Source organism: Tursiops truncatus, chromosome 3 (assembly GCF_011762595.2).
Source record: "Tursiops truncatus isolate mTurTru1 chromosome 3, mTurTru1.mat.Y, whole genome shotgun sequence".
In the NCBI taxonomy this organism is placed as follows: Eukaryota; Metazoa; Chordata; class Mammalia; order Artiodactyla; family Delphinidae; genus Tursiops; species Tursiops truncatus.
In genome coordinates, this window is record NC_047036.1 from 76,678,745 (window position 1) to 76,700,747 (window position 22,003).

Here is a 22,003-nt window from a genome sequence, read left to right on the forward strand (position 1 = left end):
TAAAGAATTAGAAACAGTATGAATATCTAGTAGTAATGAACTGGGTAAAAATTAGTCAATTTTGTTTTAAAAAGTGAAATGATACATGGAAATGGCTCCCATGTATTATTGAAAAGAAAACGTAGGCTCTAAAACCGTATAAATTTTTTTTGGTTTGGTTTGGTTTGTTGTTTATTGAGGTAAGGTATCTATCTAATTTATTGTCCAGATCAGCACATTTTTTAGAGTAAAAGGATACTATTAACAATTACACCAGGGACTTCCCTGGTGGCTCAGGGGTTAAGAATCCACCTGCCAATGCAGGGGACACAGGTTCGAGCCCTGGTCCAGGAAGATCCCACATGCCATGGAGCAACTAAGCCCACGTGCCACAACTACTGAAGCCCATGCGTCTAGAGCCCGTGCTCCACAGCAAGAGAAGCCACCACAATGAGAAGCATGCATACTGCAACAAAGAGTAGCTCCCGCTCGCCGCAACTAGAGAAAGCCCGCGCGTAGCAACAAAGACCCAACGCGGCCAAAAATAAATAAATAAACTTAAACAAACAAAAAAACTCCCAGATATTTCTTTAAAAAAACACACAAAAAACAATTACACCAGGATTAGCATCAACTGAGTCTGTTGCCTTGTTGAACAGCCTTACCAATCAATAAGGCAAAGATAATTCTGATGGTCTATGTTTAATCTGATGTTTAATTCAACCTTGTAAAATGAAATTGCTTACTTCTAGAAGGGTTTAAAGCTATCAATACTTTTAGTAGTGATTAGTAACTCTAAAATTTGACCTGTGGGACAGTGTATTCTATTTTTCCTAAGCTTAATAAATAGATTTTGATAAAGTATCTATGAAGGACTTCTTATTTTGTGATTCTTCTAACCAACTAGGAGCTTAAAATAGATATAAAATATAATCTATTCTTAGAATTCCAAAGGTCCTTTCTTTATTACCTTAGCCACAGCTGTGTTGTTTTGTATGAAACAATTTATACACAAGAGTATGGGATTAAATTTCTCAGATCAAAGCCTCAAGCCAGACTTCCTCTTCCCTTCCATTCTATGGACCTTAGAAATGTATAAAAGATGGTGATTCAAAAAACCTTAAATAGAAAGATATTAAATAGGAAAAACCAACTGGGATTCCTGTTTTAATAAACCTACCTTACTATAAAGAGCTTGTTGAAATTTAAGACGGTATAATGCATTTATAAAAAGGTCTGAATTTACAAATAGTTTTTAAAGGTATTTTAGAAGAGTGATTATTTTCTATAAAATGATACTTTATGATAAAGTAGGAAGAGTATTCTTAGTCTGTGTATCTTTGTAAGTCCTATCACATTATCATTTTCTAGTACTGGCAGAAGAGTGCCATTTTATGAATAGGAATTCTTTATACTATTAAAGTTGATATCATTATTGCATAGATTATTCTTTAAAAATTGCTCCCCAACCTGTGATAAACCATAATGGGAAAGAATATGAAAAAGAATGTGTGTGTGTATATATATATTATATATATATATATGAATCATTTTGCCGTACAGCAGAAATTAGCACAACACCATTAATCAACTATACTTCAATAAAATAAATTAAAAAAAAATTACTCCCCAAAATATTTTGTTCTCTAATAATCTAGTATCAACATCCTTTAGCTCAGTTAGAAATAAAGGTAATCTCATTTTTAAATTAAAATTGTTTGGACTTTCTCTTTTAAACTTATCTTCAGGTGAATTTTTTTCATTAATAGTTGGCCTTTTTTGTAAAACACCTAACTTCTTTTCACATAAAGGATAAATCCAGAATTTTTTTGAATTGTGAAAATGTAATTGTATAAAAATGCAGTTGTGTCTAAAAGAATGCTTCATTGCTAGTGATTTAAATTGCAAAACCCTCCTTATCACAGGATCTTAGTGGAGGGTTGGGAGGGTCATTCTACATAGACTATTTTGTTTTTATTGGCTGAAAAATATTGGGAAGTTGAATAACTACAGTAAGGCAAGACTTGAGGAGCAGTATTGAAGAGTCCAGACATCCTGGAGTCAACACTGCCTAAATTCAAATCCTCCTTCATTATTTACCAACTGTATACCCTTGGGCCAGTAACTTAACATCTCTGGTCTTCAGTTTTCTTATCAATAAAATAGAAATAATAGTGGCTATTCCATAGCTTAGAACAATGACTGGAACATGGTAAACAATTAAATGTTAGATATTATTGCCATTAATATTTTTTATTCTTCTTAGGTATGCCCTAAAAAATGTACATAGCTTGCATCATTGCCATACCAGGCTAATCCCTTATCTACCCATACACTCGGGAAGAAATATAAGCTTATCTTTCTTCAGGAGACCATCACAAATATCCAGGTCTGCATTTTTACCCATTTGATTACTGTTTTAAATTTAAGTCACTTTATTAAGAATCATGCAGTTACTACTAATATTTGCTTCTACTGCCAAGAATGATGAAACTTGCTTTACATGGAATTCTAACGATAGATTTTCCAGAAGAAAAAAACATGAAAAATGGTTTTAAACAAATATCAAAGAGCTTTCTGAAAAGCAGTTTAAGCTGAAGTGCTTTTAAGGAAATAATTGATAAACATATGAAAAATGAATACACAGTTTCCCAAAGCACAGAAAATTTAATAAAGATTAAATACATATTTATTAAATACTGTGGATATTTGACAAGGATTTTATTCTTCAACATCAATTTACAAAGGTGTATTATTCTACTGATCCTAGACAGGAAACAAGTCACATTATCACTTGCCTGAACTCCTGCAATAGCTTCCTAATTCTTTCCTTCTGCCTGTACTCACTTTTAGTCAATTCACCATACAGTAGTTACTGTCAAACATGTCACGATTCTGCTCAAAATCACTTAGAGTAAAATCGAGACTCTCTAATTGGGCCTGGGAGTCCAATATGATCGCCTCCCCTATCTAACACATCTTGTAGAATTTTACCTCTCACTTACTCTGCTCCAGCCATGCTGGACTCCTTTGCGTTTGGGGAACGGAATGAAGCAGCTTCCTGCCTCAGGGTGTTTACAGTTGCTATTCCCTGGGAGAATGCCCTTCCTCCCCATGCAGATATCTATTGAGCTCATCTAGCCCTTTCTCAGGTCTCTGTCTCTGTCACCTCATCAGAGAGGCCTTCCCTGACCACACTATATAACACAGCACATAAACACATACCTGCCATCGTTCTCTATTCCCCTGATCCTGCTTTATTTTTCTTCACTGCACTTATCACCATCTGACATATTTGTCTGTCTCCCCCACATTAGAAGGTAAGCTCCAAAAGTCTGAGAGAGCTTATCTGCTTCGTTCACTGTTGTTGCCCTAAACCTGGAACAGCACCTAGTTTGTTAGATGCTGGGGTGGTTTTTTTTTTTGAGTAAAAAAAATTAATACTTAAATGGACTCATCCTAGTTTAATGCTGACTTCTCATATAAACATAGCAGAATTATTTAAATTTTCTTAGTCTAACAAGCTTCTTTAGGAAAATTAGGCTAAGAACAGATCTGAAATAAGGTATTTCTAAGTATTAAAGGTGATTAAACTACTGAATACAGGAACTTCCCAGTCATGGGTATCTGCCAGGCTGCTTCCCAGCCATCTTCAAAGCCCTCTTCTGTCCCTTCCTCTGCCTCGCAGTGGTGCCCCCTGACGGCTGACACACAGACCAGCCCGACCCAGCCTATTCCCTGGCTACTTTCTCTCCTTACAGTAAGTAGCCGACTGTATTGTAGCTCAATTAGTTTCATCTTGGGCCATCTTTTTCTCTCATGCACATCCTCTTTAACATCTTTGCTCCTTCTTCTTCATTTTTAACCAGTTATCTCTGAAATACTTCTCTCTTTCCTTCCTTCCTTCACTTGTTCTTTCACTCTTTCTCAAAAAAGTCCCTGATGATGATTGGTTGGCAGAAGATTAGTACTTGTAATATGCTCCTTCCAAGGAAATGGAAGATACAAATCTTTTAATTAAGTTATATGTAAAACAAGTACCTTCAGAAGATTTATAGAGGTCTTTGTCTACTTCCTTATTGTCTTTTTTCCTTATTGTCTTTTAATTCACTTGTTTTTCCTCAAATATGTACAGTCAAGTTAAATTAATTTTCTTATTCAATTTTAATTTCTAGCATTGCAGATATATTACATTCTATTTTTTATTGGAAATATTTAATTATTTCTAAATTAATGTTTCTAAAAACATGGAACATTGAAACCAGAAAAGCTGCAGGGGAGGCAACTACAGATTCCTTTTGGAACTATCACAAGGACCCAGCCATAATTAACGGTAATTTTTTTTTTGAGGTTTGCGGGATCTTATTTCCCTGACCAGGGATTGAACCGGGCCCATGGCAGTGAAAGCACTGGACCACCAGGGAGTTCCCAATGATAATTTTTCTATAGGAAAAAGATAGTTTGAGTTCCAAACAAATAACTTAAAAGCAATTTTTTTAAATACAACCTTTCTTTGACGTTAAACATTTCTCATGCTATTATTTTCTATGTCTATATTTGATAAGGAAAAAATAGATTATTTTTCTCTAAATCAGTATAATCCAGGATTTCCAACGTCTATTCTGCAAAATACTAGTTCCTCAAGATGCTACTTCGGGGTAAAAAGATGTTCTGTAATCAAATAACTTTGGGACAGATGGCGTACTACATACCACCCTTGAAGGTTTATGATACACATCATCAATAAATTTATTTAATTTTAATGACTGTTTGCAAACATATGTAACTACTAGACTCCTTTCTCGTATAGGTCTTGTTAATATCCTGTGGGACCAATTTGAAAAACACCTGTGATCATTCCATCATTTGGAAATATGATGATATGATGATATTACTAATATGATGATATTAGTTAAATATGATATTAACTAATATTCGTTGAGGGTTTCCTATGTGTCAGACACTGTTCTGAGAATTTTACATAAATTTTCATATTTAAACCTAAAATAAACCTGTGAAATACAGGCATTATTATTATCCCCTTTTTACAGATGACAAAATTGAGGTTCGGAGTGGTTAATAACATGCCCAAGGTCACAAGTCTAGTGGAGTAATAAGCATTTGGATCTAGGCAGTCTGTTTACAAAAATCCATATACAGCCTCTAGTCTCTGCGACCTTTAATGATGTCATTTATGAATGTTCAACTAATGAAAGAATGAGTTATTTTAAAATACTGTGTTATTTAGATATTGCTGGAATTCCTCTGCCTCAGAACCTGAGTGGATACTCTCTGCTGCCATTATCATCAGAAATGTTTAAGAATGAACAAAAATTCAAAAACCTACATCCGCCCTGGATTCTGAGTGAATTCCATGGATGCAATGTAAACGCTTCCGCCTACATGCTTCGAACTAACCAATGGAAGTATATAGCCTACTCTGATGGTGCTTCAGTATTGCCTCAACTCTTTGGTAAATTTGTTGATATATTTTTTAAGTATAGATTATGTGTGATGAGTTGACCTACACAGCATTTGCTCAAGGGAGCCAGTAATCATCTAAATAAATATCTGCAGTTTCTCATGCTAGGCCAGTTTACAAAAGGGTGCCCTTGTGAGGAGCAGCTTCTTTGCAAATCAGCATCCGAATTCCAAAGCAAGTGCCCTGAGGCTTTTGATCTGGGTCTCAAGATTGCCACCATTGTTTTCTCTGATCAAGGTGTCTTCTAATACTCATGGTTATCTTTCCCAATCAGTAGTCAACACCCTCTTATTGTACTTTGGATTCAGTTGTTCTGGAAAATTAACTGCTCTCTTATGGAGCCTGACATTCTACATTTATTAGTTAATGTTCACCCCATCCCTACAAGATGTTACTATCTTTATTTTATAGAGAAGACTAGAGTTCAGAGACTAGCGTTCAGATACCTGCACAAGGTCTCACAGCTCAGAAGTGGCAGAACTGGGATTTCAACCCAGGTTTGACTCCAAAATCCATGCTCCTTCCACCCTACAAAAGCCTGCTAGATTCACTACTCTGAATTTGTTTTTAAGCAGCATTATTAGATGTACGGTTTTACTTATCCTTTGTCCTCCTTTTGCACATAAAATATGTGCTAAAGCTATTTTTAATATTCCTTTCTCCCTAAGTTTTTTTCCCAGTTACAAATGTCAAAATTATTAACTCAAAATAATTCTTCAGAGGCCAAACTGATTGACACCCCCCCGCCCTTAACTCTAAAAGGAGGAGATTCTTGGCTTCAAAACAAGTGCTTAAGTTTTCATTCTGTTGAATAATGGGCATCTCTTGTTCATTCATGGGTTACGTTCTGCAAAAAGGAGGTGTGCCTGTCAAAGAATCAGTGGGGGAGCCTGCCTTTCCTGTATTCTCTGGGGTTTATGCACTGACGTCCCTTTCCCAGAGAGGTGCCGTCTGAAATCACCTATAGCAAAACCATAAATGTCTTCAGGATCTTCTGGCCAATGCGCGCAAATAGGCCTGCAGGGGGTTTCCCTCACTGTGACTTGTTCATTTACTGTCTTAGGTAACTTGTCATAAGATCTTTGATTTTTCCAATTAGACTGGCATCCTAGTTATACCCTCTGTCTTCCTACATTGTAGGTAAAAGGGGGGTTTATGTTATCTGAAATATTTATCATTTTCTTGATGATAGTGATTGAGAGTTTTTATTTCCATGGCTATTTGCTCAAATAGACACAATCAATGAATGTAATTTTCAAAAATTCAAGCATAGGATGCTAACGTATATTTAAAAAAAAAAACTAGGAGTAAGTGAAGTTGCAAGAACTTGACTCCACTATATAAAAAATTCTTCAGCTGGAACATCTGGGGTTGTTGAAATGGGACAATATAAGCACTACTATATAAATACATATCTTTTTGCATGTCAAAGTAAGCAAGGCATCACAGATAGGAAGAATTGTGGCTAAGCCATCTAAGAATAGATAAGAAAAAAAAGGGATAGCAGGATGATGGTAAGAAGGAAGATAATTTGGACATACATTTAGAGAGGTGTTTAACTTTCGGTATATTATTTTTCCATTTACACTGTCCTTTAGCTTACTATACTAAGAAGAACTGAGAATAAAAATAAATTTTAATATGTTATTCGTCACAGAGTAATGACATTCTAAAAGATGGTTTTTAAGCAGATAATTGTAACAGAGCAGGACCCTATGGGGCCTTCCTGGGACAGGCCATCCCCCATATCCTCTGCTTTAGCTCCTCTCTGAAGTACTTAAATAACAGTATTTGATTCACATTTCCTGAGTTGTTTTACAGATGTGAAAACCCCCCACCAAATGGAAGATGTTATAACTACTTGATGACCATGAGCACATAGCCCCAGGCCTCCTGGAGCCTAAGGACTGATAAAGTTAACCCCTGTGACACCACTCTGTTCCCTCATCAGCCAATCAGAAAATTGTGCATGATCACGTACCCTGCGAGCCCCCTCCCTCAACCTGGCTTTTAAAAATGCTTTGCCGAAACTCTTCCGGGAGCTCAGGGGGTTTTAGGGCGCGAACCACCCAATAAACCTTTCTCTGCTCCAAACTGCGACATTTCAGCGTGTTTATAGCCCCACTGTGCATCAGGCACACGAACTTGTGTCCCAGGAAGGCCCCATAGGGTCCTGCTTGGTTACAACTCCCCCCTTTTCTTTGATACTCCTCAATCTTGAGGAGAACAAGTTTTGAATGAGAAAAGGACTAAAGATTCAGATAAGGAGGTTAATCATAAACTTGACAGAGGTACCCACAGGGTCCTGCTCGGTTACATAACTGTTTTGAGAGGTATTCAATTTTTTTTTTTCTTTCAGATCTTTCCTCAGATCCAGATGAACTAACAAATATTGCTACAAAATTTCCAGAAGTTACTGCTTCTTTGGATCAGAAGCTTCGTTCCATTATAAACTACCCTAAGGTTTCTGCTTCTGTCCACCGATACAATAAAGAGCAGTTTATCAAGTGGAAACAAAGTATAGGGCAAAACTATTCAAATGTCATAGCAAATCTTAGGTGGCATCAGGACTGGCTGAAAGAACCACGGAAGTATGAAAATGCCATTGATCAGTGGCTTAAAATCCACTCTGATCCATAAAATATTTGAACAAAAATAAGAAAATAATGTTCTAGAGCTATATAGAAATATGTTAAAAGATCATGATTAATTTTAAACATTAGTTTTAATAATTACTGATTTTCAGTTAAAGAATGTACTCTTCTAAAATATCAATCATTATAGAATTACATATTTTCAAACTCATTACTATCAAGACCTTATTCTTATAAACTTCTGACAACTTAACCGAAATATTAAAAGGGTAGAATCAAATACTATAATATAAAGTTGTGTTCCTCTGAATATTATGGAATGTAAAATATTTTAACAATTTTTATTACTTATGACCCATAAAATAGTTGTTTTTGAGTATTTGATGGTGTCTGATGAGTTATTTTTATTTGATGGGATATAGATCATTTGGATGTATTCGATGGGAGTATTTGGAGTATTTTAATAGTACACAGACCATGGATATGGCGGAAATTATTATTTTTTTAAATAGGTAATACATGCACAAGGTACAAGCTTCAAAAAGGTACTAAACAGTTAACAGTGAGCATGAAGTCTCTCTCCTTTCCCAGTCCCCCAGCCACCCAGTACCCCTTCCTGGTGGCAACTACTGTAACCACCTATGTATACTTTGAGAGACAGATAGGCTTCTACAAACTTTATATTCTTCCCCAGCACCCGCCCCTGACACACACACACAAACGGTAGCATACTATAAAAGATGTTCTACAGCTTGCTCTCTTTTCCATTTAACAAAGACACCGAGGACTTCGCTGGTGGCCCAGTGGTTAAGACTCCGCGCTTCCACTGTGGCGGGCACGGATCCCTGGTCCAGGAACTAAGATCCCCACGTGCCGTGCGGCACAGCCAAATAAATAAACAAATAAATAAATAATTTTAAAAATGAAAAATAAAAAAACACCTAGAAGTAAAATTACTGGGGCAAGACTATATCTAGCAAAATTACTCTAGATACCACCAAATGACCCCTAAAGAAGTTATACCAATTTATACTCTTACCAGCAATGCATGGCCTCACATTTGCTGCCAACTGGGTAGATAAAAAATACTTTATTATTGTTTTTCTTCTTTTTCTTACTATGAGTAAAGTAGATCATATTTTCTTATATTTAATAGCCACTGGAATTTCCTTTACATGACCTTTCTTATTTCTATTCTTTGCCTATTTTTCTGTTGGTTGGTTGTCTTTTTTATTACAGGCATACTTTAGATATTAGCTGTCTGTTAGAGAAGCTACCAATATTTTTTTCCTTTTCATAATTTGTCTTTTGACTTTGCCCTGGTGCTTGTTGACATGTAGAAATTGGTATTTTCATGCAAATTTATGAATCTTTGCTTTTGTGGCTTGGAGATTTTGTGTCATATTTAGAATGGCCTTCCCCACTTATCTTCTTTTAGAGTTTTATTTTTTACCCTTAGATCTTTGACCCATGGGAATGTATTACATATTAGAGATCTAACTTTCGTTTGTTTTTTTAAGATGGCCACCCCAATTGACCTTTTATTGAGTAAGCTAATATTTGTCCCATTAGTTAGAAAATGCCACTCTATTATATAACATCTTTTATTGAACAAATTATCTTTTCCTCTAATGATCTGAAATGCCGTTTTCATTATATACAAGTCACATTGACATTTGGGTCCTTTCAAAACATTTTTTACTTTGCAGTGGACCAGTCTATTTTGTTTATTAATAGGGTAGGCAATATCTGGTGATACTATTTTCTTTGCAACAGTTTTCATTTTCAGAATTGTCCTTGGCTATTCTTGCTAACTTATTTTTCCCATACAAATTTAGAATAAGTTTGTGTAGTTCCAAAAATGAAAAATCTTGTTAGTCTTTTTATGATATATTAAATTTATAGCCTACTTTAGGGCAAATTGAATTCTTCGTGATATTCGGTTATTCTAAAGAATATAGTCCACTTCTCCCTTTCTTCAAGCCTTCTTTATATTGCTCAGTAGCATTCTAAGTTTTCTTCATATAGATTAGTTTCTTCTTAGAGATTTTTGGAAAGTAGGGACCTTTAAAAAAACACCACCTAGGACCCATCCCACAGCAGTGGAATTAGAATTCTAGGGATGGCACCTGGGCAGTTTTGTTCTTATTGCTGTTTTGTTTGGTAAGCCCTCCAGCGGACGATTCTAATGTGCAGCCAGAGGTGAGTTTATTCCTAGGTGTTTTATCATTTGTTGGTGTTGTGCTATTTTAAGTAGATGTTTCTTCCATTGTATCTTCTAATTGGTTATTTGTATATACAAATTTTATTTCTATATATTTACTTTGTACCAATAATACAATTTTTTTGGTACTAATAGTTTTCCAGTTGGTATCTTGTATTTCTCTGGTAAAAAGTTTATCTGCAAATAATAATTTTACCCAATTTCCTTTTAACCTAACTTCCTTTTTCAAACTGTCTTGGAAGTTTTCTTCATTAGACAGCTCATCACCTTTACTTTCTTTATTGTTCTTCAGTGAATTGGTATGAGCTTATCTTTGTAGTTATGTATGAATTTCTGAGAAATAATTTTCAGATATGTTCTGAAGTAAAACCCTTAAGAGAAAGATCTCAAGATTTAAACTATTGAGGTTAAAATTAAAATATACAAATCTACTTCTCATCTCCTAATTAAACCTAAGGAATAAAAAATAGCTAATGTGTGATGTATATGCTAAACATAGTGAAAAATAAAGCAATAATAATAGAAATGTGGTTTTGAAAACATAAGCATGTGAAGATAAATATAATACACCTCATTCTATTCAAACTCTTTAAGATGCATTCACTGTTAGAATTTACCAAGCATCTGCAATGTTTTAAGCTTATTCAATATAGGATCATAATTAGGTAAAATTGAGGTTTTAAGACAATATCTAATTCAAAATGGTATCTAACAACCATGAAAACAGAAAAAGAAGAAAAACTTGGAAAACGAGACAAATTATCTAATGCCAGAATCTGAGAGGAACTGACACTAATGATAAACTGGATTGAGGACAGTCTTTGGGCTTCATCTTTCCCAACCTCCACCATTACCCCCCTGTTCCAAACTACCATAATCTGTTGTATGGAATTTTGCGATAGCTTCCTAGGAGGTCTCCCTGAGTCTGCCCTTGGCTTTCCTCAGTCTCTTCTCAACACAGCAGCCAGAGTGATCAGATCACATCACTGGATACTCAAACCCTCCAGTGGTTCCTCACCTTACTCTGTGAAAGCCTGTCGAATGAAAAAAAAAAAAAAAAAGCACAACCTAAAAGTTGAGAATTGTGTTTTATTCTGCGAACTTGCTGAGGACTCGAGCCCAGCAGGCAGCCTCTCAGATAACTCTGAGGGAGAGGCTGCTCTGAAGAGGTGAGGGAGGATCCAGGATATATAGTATCAAAAGATTACTGTTAATTAAAGAAAACCAGACATCTCAAGTTAATGAATTTAGCGCTTTTCTACGTATGGGAAGATGCAAGAGTCTGGGCTCAATGAAATCATTCCTTTGATAGGCACCTGAACTATCTAGGGCCAGTATCCTACTTTCTAGATCCTGAATCCCTTCAGAGTGCACAGTCGGGGGTGGCTGCAGTGACTGATGGCTTGATCCTTTGTTTATTGATATGGCAGGTGACATGCTTGGTCACAAGCCCAAATCATTACAGTGGCCTTCAGGGCTCTAAATGATCCGGCGGCATATTGTACATCTCCCGCACTCTACTGGGTTCACTCTGCTCCAGCCACACTGGCCTCCCTATCCTTTCCCAGGCACACTAGGCAAGCACCACCTCAAGACCTTTGTGCTTATCAACTCTTGGCCTGGAATGCGGTTCTTCCCTCAGATTTACACATGGCTCTCTTTGTTATCTCCTTCCGGTCATTGCTCAAATGTTACCTAATCACAAGGGCTTCACTGCTTTATTTTTCTGGTTATAAATCATTACCGTCCAACTTAGTGTATGTTTTACATACTTAATTTGTTGATACTGTCTCCCACCCCTACTACCCACTAGGATGGAAGCTCCATACAGGAATGGCCTTTTGTCCTTTTTGTTTCCTAAAGTATCCCAAGGGCCTGACACATAGTAGAAGCTCAGTAAATATTTATTGAATTAATATGCGAGGAATTCGAGTTTCTCAGATATCACGTTGTATTGGAAAACCAACACATTTGTCCATGGCAGGGCAGGGGGTGAAAGGGAGTAGGCTTCTCATAAAACAGAGCTTTCTAGAAACAGTGAATTCTAGAAAATCCTGCACAGGAGAATTGATAAAGGGACTCTATCCCTCTGTTTTTTCTTTTTCTATGAAAAAGCCAGATACTAAATATTTTAGGCTTTGTGAGCCATATGGTCTCTTTCACAACTGCTCAATCCTGCCGTAGTAGCAAGAAAGCAGCAGCAGACACCATGTGAACAAATGAGAGCGGCCATACTCCAATGATGCTTTGTTTACAAAAACACAGGATTTGACCTGGGGCCATAGACTGGTAACTGCTAGTCTAGAGCAATGGTTCAAAACTTGCTGCAAATTGGAATCACCTAAGGATGTTTAAAAACTATTATGCCTAGCTCCCACCTGCAAGCATTGAGAGGTTTTAAAACTCCCCAGGTGATTCTAATGTGCGGCAAAGTGTGGGAACCATGGGTCTGGAACCTTGTTATTCAAACTATGGTCCTTGGACCAGAAGCATCCACATCACCTGGAAGCTTTATATATTTTTGTCTTTGCAGAAAGAAAAAAAAGTGGATTCTGTATTCTTTCTACTGTTTGTGGTTTTCCATTTCATAAAACCCAGGAGATCCTAGTAAAAACTATTATAATTGATGAAATTTATTAAATGGCTGCATATACATAAATCAATACCTATCTGTAAGAATAGTCACTAATTAAAAATAGAAATCAGGAAAAATATTCCACTCACAGTATGACATTCTATAAAAATAGCTTAAAGTTCAACAAGAAGCACAAATCTAGATGAAAAAAATTATAAAATTCTATTAAGTTTACAAACAAAATATAAACATGGAATGACAGCATGTTCTGGGATAGGAGGCTCTAATATTAAAATGCCACTTCTCCAGAATTAATGCATACATTTCATGCAATCCTGATCTTAGTCCCAGTAAGGGTTTGTTTTTTTTTTAATTGGACTAAATGATCTGAAAGTTTTCAAAAAAAATTGAATGTCTGAAATAACTAATAAAATTATGGAAAATGAATATTGAGGTGGGACAATTCTTACTGGCTATTAAAGCATATTGTAAATCACTGAATCAAACTAGAACTTGGTGATGAGGGGCCATGAGCAAAAAAGAGAGATCTCAACACAAATTAGGTGAAAGAAGCTCAATGTGGAAAACAAAAGATCTAGATCCCTTCTACACTGGTCAGATATTCTAGGTATCTGTGTGTGATGTTTACAATTATGTATATTAAACTCTCAGATAAGATTTTTAGCCCCCTTTCTTCTCTTAAAGTTACAAAGCAGAATCTTAAATTCTTGGGTCAAAAAATTAAAGGTATAGGCTATTTTTTAAATAATGAAAATGAGAAAACTTAGAAGAACATATGGCACAACCAAAGCTATACTCAGCCTTAAGCTTTTTATTATTAAGGGGAATAAAAAATAAATAAACTGTTCAAGAAATTAGAAAACAAAATAATCATAAATGTTGTAATATTGATGGTAAAGGACTGGTATCCTTAGTGTCTTGAGAGCTCTGCTTCCACATAGGATAGGGATTATTGCTCCCACAGGAAAAGAAATCAAAAGGAAAAGAAAAAAGCTAGATAATCTACAAAATTAAAACTTTTTTGAGCCTCTCATAGGACAGGTGAACTGAATTGAAAAGGGTGGCAAGCCCTTCTGAGGACAGCTGAGACACCCAAACTGTCCCACCTTTGGCAGTACATGGGAAGAAAGACTAGAAGCCAAAAGAGGAGGTAAGAAAACAACTGAGGGCTTCCCTGGTGGCACAGTGGTTGAGAGTCCACCTGCCGATGCAGGGGACATGGGTTCGTGCCCGGGTCCGGGAAGATCCCACATGCCGCGGAGCGGCTGGGCCCGTGAGCCATGGCCGCCGAGCCTGCATGTCTGGAGCCTGTGCTCCGCAATGGGAGAGGCCACAACAGTGAGAGGCCCGCGTAGCACAAAAAAAAAAAGAAAAGAAAACAACTGATATTTTGACAAATTCATAAAAGCCAAATGTGTGTGAAAAAAGCAGCAGAAACTAGGAGCCACACACACAAGGGAGACCACCTCCAGTAATGAGCTTTTTCTCATGGACCTTAACCAGCACTCATGAGAAAGATGGGGAGCAGGGCAGGGAACCTGACAGAGCCTCTACAGTGGGACAGACGAACAGATGGGGAGGGGCTGCCTCTGTAGCAGAAGCATAAAACCCAGAACCTTCTCTCTTACAAAGCGAAAACTCATCGGCCACTGGGGAAGGAGCAGAAAACCCTCTCAGCCCCAGTCCTCAGCAAAAGGTCAGCTATCACCAGGAAGGGGTAGATTATAGCAAAAGCTCTCTGCTCCTGAGGAGAGGCAGAACCCCAGTCATGCTCACAGTCCTGCACTGAGAGAAAGCAGAGATCTCTTGCAACAGCGGTACAGACAAGAAACTTGCTCTTCTGCAAGTTACAAGGCCGAGTTCAGCTGCCACAGGGGAAAGTGACAAATGTGGATAAAGTCCCACCCTTAAGGCTCAGGTCCCCAGGGCCTACATAAGACTGAAGCTGGAGTTAAGTGAGTTTCTTTAAAAAAAAAAAAAATCAGCCTGCCCCCACCATGAACAACAGCACACTACTTCTGGGAGAAAGATAAGAAGCATGGAGAAAGAAACCACCCACCGCACTCCCTATGGCCAGGTGTGCCGAAAGCTAGGGGTGGAGCAGGAAGACTGAGAAAAACCCTCCAGTGTTCCAAGCCTCTCACTAAAGCAAGACAGCAGCAGTATTGCAGGAGTCTGAAGTCTGCAGGAGAATAATGATAACTATACCAACATCAGAACCCAAGCCTAGCTCAACTACTGCCTACATTTAGTCAACCCCTCCACCCTACTAGCCTGAGATGAAGAAGCATGCCCATTTTCAGGAGTGAATACTATTTACATCAGTCACTGTTTTTCGCTTACATATTATGTCTGGCATTTGGTCAAACTTACATGGCAAAGAAGCAAGAAAAGACCCATTTTGAAGAAAGAAGGCAGTAAACAGAACCAGACTGAGAGATGGCCCAGAAGCTGAAACCATGAGAAAGTGACTTGAAAATACTATGATTAATCTATTGAAGGACCTAGGGGGAAATGTGGTTAACATGCACGAACAGAGTGGGAATTTCAGCAGAGAGATGGAAACTATTTTTTAAAAAAGGAATAAAACTGATTCACTAGAAACAACATGCTATTGTGGATGAAGAAGTCCTTCAAATGGCTTCTCAGCAGACTAGATACACACAAAAAATTAGTGAACTTGAGAGAAAAAGAATTAGTGAACTTGAATATAGGCCAAGCGAAATTTTTCAAGATAAAATACTGAATTTCAAAGGGTAACAGCTTCCTCTGAGGAGAGATGGGATAGGGAAAAAAAGAAAGAAAAAAAGAAAAAGTGAAAGGTAGAGAAAAAAGAGCAGAGCATCCAAGAACTGTGGGACAATATGAAAAGGTATAATATATATGCAATTGAAATAACAGAAGAATAGAGGCAAAATGTCAGAAGAAATATCTGAAAAGACAATTGCTGAGAATTTTCCAAAATTAATGGAAGACAACAAATCACCAACCTAAACGTTTAGAGAAGCCCAAGCAGAATACAAAGAAAAACACACATAGGGACTTCCCAGGTAGTGCAGTAGTTAAGAATCCGCCTGCCAATGCAGGGGACACGGGTTCAAGCCCTGGTTCGGGAAGATCCCACATGCTGCGGAGCAACTAAGCCCCTGTGCCACAACTACTGAGCCTGCGCTCTGGAGCCCACGAGCCACAACTACTGAGCCCACGTGCCACAACTACTGAAGCCCGTGCACCTAGAGCCCAAGAGAAGCCACTGCAGTGAGAAGCCCGCGACAAAGAGTAGCCCCCGCTCGCCGCAACTAGAGAAAGCCCGCGTGCAGCAACAAAGACCCAACACAGCCAAAAATAATAAATAAGATAAATTAAAAAAAAAATTAAACCAGGAGTTTGATTTCCCAAGGCTATCACTCTACCTCTTAAATGTTCCACCAAGAATGGCTATTCCTACATCTCCCCAGAGCTTCCTTGAGCTCTTCTGGATGATACTGGCACAGGTATAACAGGCATTTTTTTCTTAGGTTGATGGATTTATAATCAAGGTAGAAACATTTGCTCAAAATTATCTGAAATGCATCATATATCCATTAATTCATCAACTCAAAACATATTTACTGATACCTACCATGGGTCAGGTCCAGTGATAGGCACTGGGGATATAATAAAAATGACAAAGTTCTCTGGCCACAAAGAGCAACAGCTTGAGAAATGAGATTCCCACTCCACCTGGCAGGCCTGTCCACTGCACCCACCAAACCCTCCTATCCCGGACATCTTAAAGTGTCAAATATTTCCTCAGCCTGGGAATGTGAACCCCAACAGACACCCAGACCAGGAAGCATAGGCTGTACTTTCACCGTAATTAATGTGGAGGGTGCATAAAAAACCAAACTGATGCTTCCAACAGGAAAACTAAAATCTGTTTCTGAGGAGGTAGGGCTAAAATAAAAGAGATTGCATTTAATCTAAACCATTTCCTGTGAGTTGGATTTCTTTTTTAAAACTTGGCCGCCTTATCATCTTCTTAGTCACCTTTTCTCCAGGCTTATTGGAGGCGTAGTCCCTCCTAGCAACCTCCCATCTGCTAAAAAACAGAATCAAGAGAATGAAGAGCCTCGATGATACATCTGTCACTGAGTGAAAATATTAGGAAAAAAGCAATAAATGTACTATCCATTTGCATAAAACCTATTAATGCCCTCTTCAGACTAATGAAATGAATTTTACATCACGGAGAGCAGCTGTGATCTGCTGTTTCTAGTAATGAGGAGTATTTGAAACAATCTGCAAACCACTGCTGCTCCTAATTGCCAAGCAACACCTTTGACTTTAGTTCTCTCCGAGTAAAATACTCTTGTTGGCCAGAGGAAGATTTATCTGTTGGGCTCCTCTTTGCTCAAAACACTGTGAGGTTTCTTGGGTTCCTGTTTTTCTCAAGCTAGTGCAGAACGATGGCATTTCAAATCTTTCTCTTCTGTATTTTAATCAAAACTAGTGCCTTTTTTTTTTTTTTCTTACTGTCAATCTGAAACCATTTTGAGGGGTATAGTCTCAGTCAGGACTTTCCTCTCCAGTGTGCTGGTCCCGGGTTAACGTTGGCCAGGCAAAGCGACCTTCTGTCTGGCTGTGCTATATGTAAACACCCAACGGGAGAGGTTTCTAGAGCCCAGAGGTTCGCGGCTCCCGCGAGGGCTGCACCGGGGCTGCGGCAGAGACTGGAAGGGGATCTACCCGGATTGGGAGGGGAGACGCGGAGAGGAAGGTGGAGAAGAGGAATCATGTGTGTTCCTCGAGCGCACACCCCCCCCCCATTTGAGTGACAAATGACGAGGACAACCTATAAAAACAACTAAGCGCAAAGCTACCTGCATCTATCTCCCTCTCCGTGCGTGTGCGTTTTCAACTAACTTTGGGAACTCGTTAAGACCCGGCATCGCGCCCAGCGGAGCCTCGCCTCCACCTTGGTTTCCCGCGCCCTGCCTGCCCTGTTCGGTACCTCCTCTTCCTCCAGGCTAGGGATGGAGGATCCCTTCAGCCCCTCAACTCCGGCGCCGGCGCCCAACCTCTCCGTACCCATCTCGCTGGGCTGGGGTCTCAACCTGACTTCCGGACAGGGAGCCCCAGTCCCGGGGCCGCCGCCGCCGTCCGGGCCGCCCAGCCGCCGCGTCCGCCTGGTCTTCCTGGGGGTCATCCTGGTGGTGACGGTGGCCGGCAACGCTACGGTGTTGTGCCGCCTGTGCGGGGGCGGCGGGCCCTGGGCAGGTCCCAAGCGTCGCAAGATGGACTTCCTGCTGGTGCAGCTGGCCCTGGCCGACCTGTATGCGTGCGGGGGCACCGCGCTGTCGCAGCTGGCCTGGGAGCTGCTGGGCGAGCCGCGCCGGGCCGCGGGCGACCTGGCGTGCCGCTTCGTGCATCTGCTACGGGCATCCGGCCACAGCGCGTCGGCCCACCTCGTGGCGATCATTGCCCTCGAACGCCAGCGCGCCGTGCGCCGTCCACAGGGCCCGCCGCTGCCCGCGCGCGCCCTCGCCGCCCTGGGCTGGCTGCTGGCGCTGCTGCTGGCGCTGCCCCCGGCCTTCGTGGTGCGCGGGGGCGCCCCCTCGCAGCCGCCCGCCGCGCCCCCGGCCGCTCGCGCCTGGCACGGGGAGCGTCGCTGCCGCGACATCTTCGCGCCGCTACCGCGCTGGCACTTGATGGTCTACGCGCTCTATGAGGCCGTCGCGGGCTTCGTGGCGCCGGTCGCGGTCATGGGCATCGCTGGCAGCCGCCTGCTCTGTGCCTGGCGGCAGCGCCCGCCCCAGGCCCCATCGGCCGCGGCGCCCAGGTCGGCCAGTCCCGGCCAAGCCCCCGCGCCCAACGCGCTGCCCCGCGCCAAGGTCCAGAGCCTGAAGATGAGCCTGGTGCTGGCGCTGCTGTTCGTGGGGTGCGAGCTGCCCTACTTCGCTGCCCGGCTGGCGGCCACGTGGTCGTCTGGGCTGATGGGAGACTGGGAGGCCGAGGACCTAGCGGTGGCCCTGCGCCTCCTGGGGGTGGCCAACAGCGCTCTCAATCCCTTCGTCTACCTGTTCTTCCAGGCGGGCGACTGTCAGCTCTGGCGGTGCTGGCGGAGGCGCCTGGGTGCAGTGTGCTGCCCGCGGGAGGGAGTCGCGGAGGACGACGAGGGCGCCCGGGGCCACCAGGCGCTCCACCGCCACCGCTGGCCCCACCCACATTATCACCACGCTCGGCGGGATCAGCCGGAGGAGGGTTACTTGCGCCCACCCCCGCCGCGTCCCCGGTCGCTGCCCTGCTCCTGCGAAAGCGTCTTCTAGGTGTTCGTTGGCCAGAGTCAGGTCATCTGTCGCTGCGGCACCGCCTCCACGGAACACGAGGCCGGCCGGGCTCTATCTAGATCACAACCGTCAGGACTGTCTCCAAGAGCGTTACACTGAAGCTGTCCCCATCCTCCACTCCCCTATTACATTTCTTTCTAATGTTTACATTTTTCTACACTCTTCCAGGTTCTTTTCTCCTTTTCAGTTCTCACATTTCCCCATCTGGAGACAGAGAGTGAGCCATTTGTTTGTAAAAGCAAAGTTACAGAGTTATTTTTGTAGTTCTTTTTCACTCCCATAGCGTTCTGGATAAGACCATTTGCTTTAGTTAAATTGCCAAGCTTTCATTACTTGCTGTGTTATCACCTGTTTTTCCTTGTTTCGGGTCGTGTTTAACTGTAGCTTGGGGACCAGAGAATGTGCCTCTCTTTCCTGGAGGAATATCCTCACATTGCCCTGAGGAGCCTGGAAATTGTACCAGTGATACTGTCAGAAATGTAATCTTGCTGTCACTTCAGAGCCACAGAGTATTTGTAAAATAAAAACATTTCCCACAGAGCAGTTAGGACTTTTTTTTTAACATGGTAATGTGTTTTGTCAGAAGAAAATCAGTGTAGCCTTTATTTCTGGTCTAGCTTCCACTTCAGGAGAAGCCGGGATTGTAGGAGGGAGACATAAAAGCTTGCCTTCCAACCTTTCAAATATGCCCCGTTTCTGTAGGAAATTGTTCCTGTGCCCAGAGCAGCCTCTACAGCTGTGATGCTTTGCACAGGTGGAGCCTCTGAGCAGAATCGCCAGCAGACTAGAGAAGGGAAGCACCTGAGTGGTGCACAGGGGTGAGGCTCACTGTCCCAGGTGGAGCCTTAGGGATATTCGCAGCTAGGAAGAAAGCTGCAATCTCCCAATGCTGCATGGATATATAAAACTCTCTTTTTTACAAACAAAGGCAATGCCTATTGGTGTGGATTGCTGAGAACAAGGTCAAGGAGCAGATTTAGTCAGTGACCTCCTCCTCCTAACTGTCCTTGGCTCTAGAGAGAAGTGGCAGCTCTTAGGAACAAATATCCATCTATTTACCAATGTTTCATCTGAGAATCTGCAGGCTTTCCATTACAGTCTTTCCTGTTCATGCACAAACGCAGGACTAAGATCCAGAAAGGAGAAATGACTGGTAAAGTTCACTTGTTAAGCCAATGCTCTCTGAGGACTTCCTTGTTTTGTTCATTGATGAATCCCAAACTCTTAAACAATGTTTGATACACAGTAGGTACACAACACACATTTGTTGATTAATTCATCATGTGAATCAGGCATAGATAGAATAGAAAACAGATTTACAAAAAGAAATCTTCATTAAACTTGGCTTACCTTCCTCCAAAATCTTGTCCAAAAATGTTATATAGTTAGAGGTTTTCCTTCCTCTCTTTCATCCTCCCTACCCTGCTGAGGAAGGTATGGCATGCAGTATACCAAGAATAAGCCACCTAAAGAGAAAAGAATACAATTGTCTTCATGAACCTAAATCTGGGTTATAGCATTATTTTTATTCATTAGTAAACATTTTTTACTCGCTTATTTTGTGCCAAGCAATGTACTAGGCATTGGAGATGCTAAAATGAATAAGACACATTTTCCCTCAAAGACCTTATAATCATATGTAGGAGACAATCTGACAAATACAGCACAAAAACAGTCAGATGTTCTTTAATAGGGGTTCCAGTCTGGGTGTCAGGACACTGAAGAAGAACATCTAACAACCTTGGGAGCCTGGGGGATGGTGGGGGTGACCCATCAGATAGGGGAAGGTATTCTATGCAGTTGGGACTAGCATTTGTAAAGCATAAGTGAGAGAGAACATAGCATGGTTAAGGAATGGCAATAGTTGAAGTATCTAGCATTAGGGTGCCTGTGGGGTCTGACCTGATGGGATATGTGGCCACAGAGATCCAGCCCAGACCCAGTGAAGAAAAGTCTGTTTGCCACACCAAGAAAGCCAAAAATAGCCTTTGAAAGATTTAACCAGAGTTGCAGTATGATCAGATTTGAATTCTGCAAAGTCATTCCAATGATGGTGTGAAGGATCAACTAATTGGAAGGGGGGAATACCTAGAGGCAGGGATCAAGGAAGAAGCTCAGAGACCTCAAAATATGACCTATAATGTTTTATCACTTAGAATGCTCTCAACAAGGTAATTTAAGCCAATTGAGTCAGATTTTCTGTTTTCTGCAGTTGAGAACACACTAACAGAAAAACAGATACAGCTGGCTTAAATTTATTATCTTGCATAACAAGAAGTTCAGTGGTAGGGCTGCTCCAGGATTGGTTAATTGAGTAGCTTCATAACCTCATAACCAAGGACCTAAATCCTTTTCGTCTTTCTATTCTGCCATCCTGAACTGGTGGGCTTGACATTAAAGTCAGTTTCCCTTGAGGTCACAAAATGGCTGCTGCAGTTCCAGGCATCACAGTCAAACATGACAATGTACAGAAGGAGATTCTCTCTTATTTTCACTCTTTATAAGAATGAAGAAACATTTCTTGGATGTCCTGGATAGACTTTCCCACATGGTTCATTGGCCAGTCCATATCTAGACATATCATTGCAAGGGAAACAGGGCCACCATGACTGACTTGGACCTGGAACTGAAGATATGAGTTGCATAGAGAAGGGGTGAAAAATGAGACTCTCATTCTTTCTTTTAGGAAAGAAAGAAGGGGAAATGCTTGTTGAGAGCCCAGACTAAACTTTTAAACAATTGCAAAATTGTTAAAAAAATTGATTTTTTAAATCTATTGAAGATTTACAGCTGATTACC

The 22,003-nt window shown here is 40.6% G+C and overlaps 3 protein-coding genes across 10 annotated transcripts in view; 2 read left to right on the forward strand and 1 right to left on the reverse strand.

Moving 5' to 3' along the window:
• The window catches only part of ARSK (arylsulfatase family member K), a 41,191-nt gene extending 32,757 nt beyond the window's left edge, over window positions 1-8,434 (forward strand). The window contains exons 7-8 of the mRNA XM_019929683.3: window positions 5,228-5,452; window positions 7,821-8,434. Of these exons, the coding sequence (XP_019785242.1) occupies window positions 5,228-5,452; window positions 7,821-8,101 (506 nt within the window). The 3' untranslated portion in view covers window positions 8,102-8,434. The remainder of the gene's footprint in view (window positions 1-5,227; window positions 5,453-7,820) is intronic.
• SKIC3 (SKI3 subunit of superkiller complex) overlaps window positions 1-22,003 on the reverse strand; it is a 158,268-nt gene that overhangs the window by 120,376 nt on the left and 15,889 nt on the right. For all 8 annotated transcript variants that reach the window (XM_073802325.1, XM_073802327.1, XM_033853030.2 and 5 more), the window contains exon 2: window positions 20,555-20,670. The gene's annotated coding sequence lies outside the window, so the exon portion shown is untranslated. The remainder of the gene's footprint in view (window positions 1-20,554; window positions 20,671-22,003) is intronic.
• On the forward strand, window positions 17,824-19,735 carry GPR150 (G protein-coupled receptor 150). The gene has a single exon (XM_019929681.3). It carries the CDS (start codon window positions 17,891-17,893, stop codon window positions 19,181-19,183), a length of 1,293 nt encoding a protein of 430 aa, XP_019785240.1. The 5' UTR covers window positions 17,824-17,890; the 3' UTR covers window positions 19,184-19,735.